Source organism: Haliotis rubra, unplaced genomic scaffold (assembly GCF_003918875.1).
Source record: "Haliotis rubra isolate DU_JTF1 unplaced genomic scaffold, ASM391887v1 Scf1029, whole genome shotgun sequence".
Taxonomy (NCBI): domain Eukaryota; kingdom Metazoa; phylum Mollusca; class Gastropoda; order Lepetellida; family Haliotidae; genus Haliotis; species Haliotis rubra.
The window spans coordinates 233,950-243,785 of NW_025764925.1; the positions used below are offsets into that span (position 1 = coordinate 233,950).

At 39.9% G+C, this 9,836-nt stretch overlaps 1 protein-coding gene and 2 long non-coding RNA genes across 3 annotated transcripts; all 3 read left to right on the forward strand.

The window, feature by feature from the left end:
- The first annotated feature begins 431 nt into the window (after positions 1–431).
- Positions 432–1,338, forward strand: LOC124271714. The gene is made up of 3 exons (XR_006897114.1): positions 432–545; positions 902–984; positions 1,292–1,338. It is a non-coding gene; the product is annotated as an uncharacterized LOC124271714 (long non-coding RNA).
- Positions 1,339–6,976: 5,638 nt separating this feature from the next.
- LOC124271745 lies at positions 6,977–7,910 on the forward strand. The gene is made up of 2 exons (XM_046706914.1): positions 6,977–7,756; positions 7,827–7,910. The coding sequence occupies exons 1-2, from the start codon at positions 6,977–6,979 to the stop codon at positions 7,908–7,910; spliced, it is 864 nt and encodes a 287-aa protein (XP_046562870.1).
- A 45-nt stretch (positions 7,911–7,955) lies between these two features.
- On the forward strand, positions 7,956–9,434 carry LOC124271709. Its single transcript, XR_006897110.1, has 3 exons — positions 7,956–8,640; positions 8,998–9,080; positions 9,388–9,434. It is a non-coding gene; the product is annotated as an uncharacterized LOC124271709 (long non-coding RNA).
- The last annotated feature ends 402 nt before the right edge of the window (positions 9,435–9,836 follow it).

A 9,836-nucleotide genomic window follows, 5' to 3' on the forward strand; every position in this document is an offset into this window, starting at 1 on the left:
TTATAAATATCTACTTCATTTCTAGGTTCTGAATTGTTTATGCAATAATGTAATTGCCTAAATCAGCTGTGGGGTCACAAACTAAAGTTCAATCATTATGCTACTATATTGACTCATTCTCAGATTCTTGAAAACAAATAGGGTCACCATTTGTAAGAGTTAATTGTAACAGGGATGAAATCAAACATATTTTATATTTGTTTACTTGTACCAATCAGGTTTTATCATTGTATATAGTGTATAGGATTGTTCAACAGACTACCGCTTGTTTATAATAAGTAATCTAATTAGTTGCCTGTCTACCTTCTTCTCAGGTATAATACTCTAATAGCTCAATCAGGTTATAGGTTCAGTTCATTCTTCTTTTTAGGGTAGTCAGGTTATTCCATTTTAGTGTAATTGTTTTATTGTCTTGATCAAGGGACTGAAGCCTGATTCTTTGTCTTGATTGGTGATTTTGAATATCTATGTCACCAGCCATTTTAACACCTCTCAGCACCTGTCACATTCACTGCACTGCATCCACCGTACAGATCAGTCCACAGGTTAGTTAAAATTATTACTTACTAAACTAGTCTACTGTATGAAATATATTAAACTTATTGATTGTATTAAATACCTTTAAGTAATCTAATGTGTGATATAGTAAATAGTTAGGGATTTATGAGCATGAATGTTATGAATGGAGTCATGGATGAATGTGTCCGATCTCATTGTAATGGTTGTGTACTATTTTAATCTAAATGCATATTGTAAGATTTATCTGTATGATTATTGTCCAAGGTGTAATAATCAGGAAATTGTAAATATGGAAGTTATGCTATTTAGATTATGTATATGTTGTCTGCATTGTGTACTCACTTTCAACAATGTTATGGTATTTATATTATTTACACTGTAGGTTACACCTTCCGAGTACTGCTCAGTGTTTCGAGCATTGGCGACCACCCAGGTCAGAGGCTACACTTTTGTGTCACCCACAGGGTATGCGTTTTTTATAATTTCTCATCTTGATATGCCAAGATGTAAATGTTATATTGCATGTATATGTATATATGATCAATCAATGCAGATTTAGTATGTGTTTAACTATCAGTGACAATCAACTAACAGTTGTTTGAGTATGAGATGTTTATGAACCTCTTATGTGATTATATTACTGCATATCATATGTATGCATTGGTTTGATAATGATATCTTAATTGTTCTTTGCAATATTTGATTTACCCGTGTGTATATATGTGAATGTGTTTGGAAATATTGACTGTATATTTTGTTGTTATTATTACAGAGTGTCACATGCCACAGCGACACAACAAATAAATACATCTCTCACGACCCGCCGCCTTGGTCATTTTTTTACTGGACCAGCACAGGCTGCAACAATGGAGCCCCCAGTGAGGAGTTGGGTGTAGAAGTGGATCTGACAGGATGTGACGTCAGAGGAGCACCACCCTCAACCCTCACAGTGAGAAAACACCTGTTTGTAAACATCTGTACGCCTATCTGTATGGCCCCATAGTCAAATCAATCTTTGATGACACATAGATACATGTTCATGTGTATGCAGAATGATGCTGTGATGTGACTATGATGTGAATTGATGAATTCATCAAGTTGGACTCAATTGTGAGGCCAATTTTCAACTTTAAACTGTGTGCACACTGACATTGACTCGGTCTATCTTGTGAGCTCACACACATTTGAGCGTGACCACCAAGTAATTTGATCCTACTATTGTCATGTAATACTTATCTATTAGTCTTTAAATGTGAAATTGTGCTTTGCTTTATTGTGCCATATCAGTCTTGACACTTTGTAAATTTGCCAGCAATAATTTATTTGTCTTTGCTGTATTTGGTATACCAAACTTGAACATTGCCAGTTATTGTCCTTTATTGCCAGTTATTGTCATTTACTGTCAGTTATTGTCATTTACCGTTAGTTATTATCATTGATTGATTATACTGCTTTAATATATCTTTAGTCTTTAGTATATAAATACTTAGTCTTGTGTGATTGAGATGTGTGTTTGTGTGAAAGCATAATAAACAGTAGTGTGCTTGTTATCAATTAGATTTATTTCAACATAATTACTTAATTAGTTCATCAGTTAGATTAATTTGAATTGTGTTTTTCCTTCCTTAATTGGCATATATATTTGCCACATCCATTAACGTAAGTATATGCGTGTTATGTAAATAAACATTAGGTCATGTAAAGCTTGTGCACACAGGTAGATACATGCACTCACCATGTCACGCACATAACTAACTCATCTCTCCCTTTACTTCGCATTCAGTCTTCCTTCGTATGAAACTTGTGTAAGTGAAGTTTCATATTGTGTTTATAAGTACATTTATTTATTTCAGCATATTTTCATGAGACATACAGCTCATGAGTAGGGATTTCTGACTTTGGTGTTTTGTGATAAACACTTGCTTGGGTCCGTTTGGATATTGTTGGTCTTGAGTTTGGTCAATCTTGCTGTTGCATTGGTTTAGTTGGTGGCACTTTCTACTTGTTTGCTAGTCTATTGTCATCAAGTGTCTTTTGTGGGACTAGTTGGTGATAGAATTCAGGATTTGATTCTTGGGTTTGTGCTTGGTTCGAGGTCTGGCTGGACTTGTTTTCGTTATTGGTGTTAGTCAGCATTCCTTGAGTTTTCGCATATTGTGGAATTGTTTTGGACAGTCATTGCTGTTAGTCACCATGGAATTCACAGAGCAGGAAATTCAGAATATGCTTGAAGTGTTCCAACGTGGAAAGGAAAAACCCAAAGCCAATACACCTGAAGACTTTGAACAATGGTTGAAAGGCTCCCTTACTGTTAAGACAGAACCTGCAGCAGAAGGACCAAGCACTGCTGCCCAATCCTCTTCCGTTGTCTATCAACGATTTCCCAGGATACCCCCATTTAGCGGTGACAGGCATGGGAAGGATACACCATATGATGTCTGGAGTTATCATGTCAGCAGTCTTCTGGAATCCAAGAGCTATCCCAAGGATGTCAAGGATCAAGCCATTAGGGATTCACTTAAGGGAGATGCCGCTAAGATAGCTGTGAATATGAGGCATGGAAGTGATATCTCCGCACTCCTCAGGAAACTGAAGATCATCTTTGATGTTGCCGACAGAAAGGAATCACGGATGGCTCAGTTTTACAGTGCCAAACAGAAGGATGATGAAGATGTTTCCATGTGGAGTTGTCGATTGGAGGAACTGTTGGCTCATGCAATAAAGGATAGCCCTGGACACATAGATGGAGATGAGATGCTTCGGAACATGCTCTGGACAGGACTAAGACCATCTTTAAAGAACATCTCTCGGCACAAGTTTGATTCATCGGACAGCTTCGATGACCTGTTACAAGCTCTACGGGAAATTGAGAATGACCAGTTGTGCTCTGCCCAGCCAAGTAAACCAACCATAACAGCCACTTCAAAGAGAGCTACAGAGCAGCAGCCTCCTGAATGGAAGAAGGAAATGGATGTCAAGGCCATGCTAAACAAACTAACAACAGAGGTAGCAGAAATCAAACAAGCCAGTACAAGAGGAGAGGACTTACAATATCATGGTAGGGGAAGACAACAAACACCTGGATATCACAATTGGACAAATAACCCTGGTCATGGTTCATCACAAGCAAGATATAATTCTCCGAGAAATACTCAGCAAGGTTATTCAGAGTACCAACCTACAACAGAACAGTATTCTGCAGAACCAAGGACTTGGAATCCGATGGGACCTACTTGCTGGAGATGTGGTCAAGTTGGGCACACACAGTATCATTGCCACGTGAGACTGGACCATAGTAGGAGAGGACGAGCTTTAAACTCACACAGACCTATGGGCAGGGGCCGCCTGTAGGCATCTATGAGCGCCCCAAGCCAAAGCCGATACCTGACAGGCTAGTTGGAAATGCCAATGAAGTGGACGTCATTATTGGAGGAGTGCAGGTTCGATCATTGCTGGATACGGGAGCAACTGTTTCCATTCTATCACAGTCATTCTATGATACATACTTGAAGCATGTTCCCTTGGAGCCTTTACAAGATATCCTTAACATTGAGTGTGCAGGTGGGGAATCTTTACCATATACAGGATATGTTGATGTTAGACTAGAGGCAAAAGGAATCGGATTTGAGGAGCCCATTTCTTGTTTGTTCCTAATCTCCAAAGATACCAACTATAACAACAAAGTGCCAGCATTACTTGGAACAAACATTCTTTCTCACCTAATGGATCAATGCAGGAGCAAACATGGGGTTAAGTTCTTACAGAAGGCTGCTTTGTACACACCTTGGTATTTGGCTATGCGAAGTTTGACTTTACATGAAAAAGAACTTCACAGGAATGGTGGAAAGCTTGGACTTGTGAGGAATGCTGAAGCTGCCAATATCTACATCCCTGCTAACAGTGAAATAGTCATTAGCGGCCAGATAGTTCGAAACTTGAACTTCCCTAAGGTTTGTGCCATACTACAACCCACTGACAGTGCAGCTATTCCAAGCGACCTTGACATTGCCCCGTCTATTGTTGAATACAACTGTGAACATCCTGGAACCGTTGATGTACATGTAGCCAATGTAACCACTCAGACTGTTGTTATCAGACCACGTGCTCTGTTATGTGAACTCCAACCTGTACTAGTCCGAAGTATATTACCTCTTGAGACGGAAGATGGAAGAAAGGTCCTTGAACAAGTCGAGATTGAACAAAAAGGCCTCTCTGAAAAGGAACTGGAGTTAGGATTGAACATCATCACCAAATTCAAAGACATATTTTCAAAAGGGGATGATGACTTAGGCCATAGTACTGCAGTGCAACATCGCATCGACGTTGTCAATGATATCCCATTTAAGCAGCAACATCGCCGAATACCTCCAGCCATGTACGATGAAGTCTACAGTCACCTTCAACAACTTCTGTCTGCTGGAGTGATAAGACCCTCACACAGTCCTTGGGCATCAAATGTGGTTTTAGTACGCAAACACAATGGAGATCTAAGAGTATGTGTGGACTATCGCCAGCTTAATTTGCGGACCTTGAAAGACTCTTATGCTCTGCCACGGGTGGAAGAATTGTTAGATTGTTTGGGCGGCATGAAATACTTCTCCGTTCTTGATATGAAGTCTGGATACCATCAGGTAGAGATACTAGAGAAACACAAAGAAAGAACAGCATTTACTGTTGGGCCACTCGGTTTCTACGAGTTCAATCGGATGCCATTTGGACTTTGTAATGCCCCTGCAACCTACCAACGATTAATGGAAAACTGTCTCTCAGGATTACATCTGAAAATCTGCCTCGTCTATATTGACGATTTGATTATTTTCTCTAAGACCTACGAGGAACATCTGGAACGTTTGGAATGTGTATTTCAACGACTTAGAGAATGCGGCCTCAAACTAGCACCAAAGAAATGCAAATTCTTCAAACATCGTGTGAAATATGTTGGCTATATGGTATCTGAAAAAGGAATTGAGGCAGACCCAGAGAAGATTGAAAAGATCCAAAATTGGCCCACACCAACAAGTCCAGAGCAAGTGCGAAAGTTTTTGGGATTTGCTGGATACTATAGAAAATTTGTCAAGGACTTCTCCAAAATTGCCAAACCTCTATCGGAATTGATGCCAAAGACACATTCAAAGAAATCAAAATCAAAGAAAGACAAAGCTGACCGAGTACAGTGGATATGGGGACCTGTTCAGGAGAAAGCCTTTCAAGAGTTGCGAGATCGTTTGACAACACCTCCTATTCTTGGGTATGTTGACTACTCCAAGCCATTTGAGTTACACATTGATGCAAGCACACATGGATTGGGAGCTGTTTTATATCAGCATCATGATGGACATCTACAAGTCATTGCTTATGCCAGCCGAGGATTGAATAAGTCTGAACGCAACTACTCCGCTCACAAACTGGAGTTCTTATGTCTGAAATGGGCTATAACAGAGAAATTTCATGATTATTTGTACGGCCATGAGTTTTCTGTCCTTACGGATAACAACCCACTCACGTATGTCCTCACCAGTGCCAAGCTAGATGCAACAGGCCATAGATGGCTGGCAGCTTTATCTACTTACAACTTCGACATACAGTATCGTCCAGGAAAGTCAAATGTTGATGCAGATGCACTGTCCCGACTTCAACAGCCAATGATAACATCAGAATCTGTCAATGCTATTTGTAACATGACAGTTGTACCCAGTTTAGTGGAAAGTGTCTGTTTGTCATCAGCAGTAGTAGACGACTCAGGATTAGCCACAACAGAGGATACCTGCGATTTGAATGCACGTGACTGGAGGAGAGCTCAGGCCAAAGATTCTGCCCTGGAAACAGTCATTTCACATCTCCAGGAGTGGAACAAGACTAAAGCATCAAGATTGCATTGGGGATACAGAATTGATCACCTTGAACAAGAGTTTTTCTAACTTCAAATTGTGTCGTGGAGTTCTCTACAGGATAACATCAGTGGATGGAGAAGATTGCAAACAATTAGTGTTGCCAAAGAGATGTAGACAGTCTGTACTTCGTTGTCTTCATGATCAGATTGGCCATCCTGGGCGAGACAGGACGCATTCCCTCATAAAAGAACGATTCTACTGGCCAGGAATGACAAAGAACATTGAGGATTATGTGCAGAACTGTGAAAGATGCCTTAGAAGAAAAACTTCAACAGCAGTGAGCTCCGTTAGTCAACATCAAAACTTCACAGCCTATGGAATTAGTATGCATGGATTTCTTGACCCTTGAACCATCTAAAGGAGGACAACAACACATCTTAGTTGTAACAGATCACTTTACACGGTATGCACAGGCTTATCCTACCAGAAACATGACAGCGAGAACAACAGCTGAAGTTTTCTTTCAAAACTTTGTGGTGCATTACGGCTTACCGAAACGAATCCATTCTGATCAAGGTGCTAATTTTGAAGGAAAGTTGATGACTGAACTCTGCCACCTCACTAACATGGAGAAAAGTCGGACAACACCATACCATCCAATGGGCAACGGTCTCTGCGAAAGATTTAATAGAACACTTCTGAATATGCTTGGAACACTTAACCCTGATGGGAAGAGAGACTGGAAATCTCATGTAGGCCCACTTGTACATGCGTATAACTCTACAAGGCATGAATCAACAGGTTACTCTCCATTTTTTCTGATGTATGGAAGGCATCCCAGACTACCAGTTGACTTGGCATTTGGCCTTGAGATTGAACCAAGTAAATCCAAGTCAGTGTGCCAGTACACCAAAACTCTACGGGATAGACTTAAACAAGCCTATGATCTTGCTTCTAAAGCTGTGAACAAATCTCAAGCAAGACAGAAAGAGACTTATGACGTGAAAGCTAGAGCAGCCATGCTGGAGACGGGAGATCGGGTTCTGGTGAAAATAGTAGCATTTGATGGCAAGCACAAGATTGCTGATAAATGGGAAAAGGACGTCTATGTCGTTCTGAGACAACCAAACCCAGGTATTCCAGTATATATGGTCCAGAAAGAAAATGGAGAAGGGAAGACAAGGACACTCCATAGGAATTTGTTACTTCCTATCGGTTCTTTACCAATCCCAGATGCATCTGCACCAGTATTAAGATCAAAATCCAAGGTGTCAAGACCTCATTCTGGAGCATCTAACCAGAAAGTCCCTGAGGAATTGCAAACCAAGGAGAGTTCAGATGATGATGATGACGACGACGATGATGATGCAATGTTACCTTTGACACGACCAGACCCTTCAGATTCAGTTGGTACACCAGCTGATAGGCCAGCTGAAGGTGAGGTTGAAGTGGATACAGATACCATTCTGGACGTAGATCAAGGTCAAGCAATGGACCACGAAGATCAAGATCAAGCAGACAATTGCACAGATCAAGCTAACGCAGAAGCAGCCAACGTAGCTGACATTCCAGATCTTCCAGCAGTGGAACCTAATGTTCCCCCCACCTGATGCAGCCTCCGGGACATCGTCTCCTGATAGACCTGTATCCGAACATCGTAGGAGAAGGATATTGCCAACCCCACCTCTCCGTAGGTCACAAAGAGCGAGGATACAACCAGGTTGGCAGACAAGTGGAGACTACATTATGGCAGTATCTGCAGTTAACAAGGAAAAATGGATCTCCCGGGCGGATTACCTTAGCTCTCTTATTGCTAAGGGGATATTTTCCAACAAAGCTTCAGATGCTCTAGTTGATCTTGTGACTGGAAAGCTTTCATGACGAGGACGTCATTGGTTGGAGGGGGGAAGTGTGTAACAGGGATGAAATCAAACATATTTTATATTTGTTTACTTGTACCAATCAGGTTTTATCATTGTATATAGTGTATAGGATTGTTCAACAGACTACCGCTTGTTTATAATAAGTAATCTAATTAGTTGCCTGTCTACCTTCATCTCAGGTATAATACTCTAATAGCTCAATCAGGATATAGGGTCAGTTCATTCTTGTTTTAAGGGTAGTCAGGTTATTCCATTTTCGTGTATTTACTCTATTGTCTTGATCAAGGGACTGAAGCCTGATTCTTTGTCTTGGTGATTTTTGAATATCTATGTCACCAGCCATTTTAACACCTCTCAGCACCTGTCACATTCACTGCACTGCATCCACCGTACAGATCAGTCCACAGGTTAGTTAAAATTATTACTTACTAAACTAAGTCTACTGTATGAAATGTATTAAACTTATTTATTGTATTAAATACCTTTAAGTAATCTAATGTGTGACATAGTAAATAGTTAGGGATTTATGAGTATGAATGTTATGAATGGAGTCATGGATGAATGTGTCAGATTTCATTGTAATGGTTGTGTACTATTTTAATCTAAATGCATATTGTAAGATTTATCTGTATGATTATTGTCCAAGGTGTAATAATCAGGAAATTGTAAATATGGAAGTTATGATATTTAGATTATGTATATGTTGTCTGCATTGTGTACTCACTTTCAACAATGTTATGATATTTATATTATTTACACTGTAGGTTACACCTTCCGAGTACTGCTCAGTGTTCCGAGCATTGGCGACCACTCAGGTCAGAGGCTACACTTTTGTGTCACCCACAGGGTATGCGTTTTTTATAATTTCTCATCTTGATATGCCAAGATGTAAATGTTATATTGCATGTATATGTATATATGATCAATCAATGCAGATTTAGTATGTGTTTAACTATCAGTGACAATCAACTAACAGTTGTTTGAGTATGAGATGTTTATGAACCTCTTATGTGATTATATTACTGCATATCATATGTATGCATTGGTTTGATAATGATATCTTAATTGTTCTTTGCAATATTTGATTTACCCATGTGTATATATGTGAATGTGTTTGGAAATATTGACTGTATATTTTGTGGTTATTATTACAGAGTGTCACATGCCACAGCGACACAACAAATAAATACATCTCTCACGACCCGCCGCCTTGGTCATTTTTTTACTGGACCAGCACAGGCTGCAACACTCAGAGGTCAAATTTCTTTACACTGTTAATTAATTTCAACAACCTTCAACTAGTTACCAGTTAGACACTGACACTGACACTGGGGATGGGTAGAGAAGGGAGGGGTGTCTTGGCATCTGAGGGATGGGGTGCAAGCAGTTCACAGCATAACTTGGTGGCGTTTTAGGCAGCTGTGATTCAGTGATTGAGAAGGCACATTCATTTGTGACATGACAGTATCTGTGCAAGTATTTACAGCAAACACAAGTAATAAGTTCCCATAGGTCATCAGTTTGGTTTAGATGTGTCATGTATATGCAGGATTTAACTTTGCTACAAAAGTTGTTTGCATACATTTAATTCAGTTTACCACAA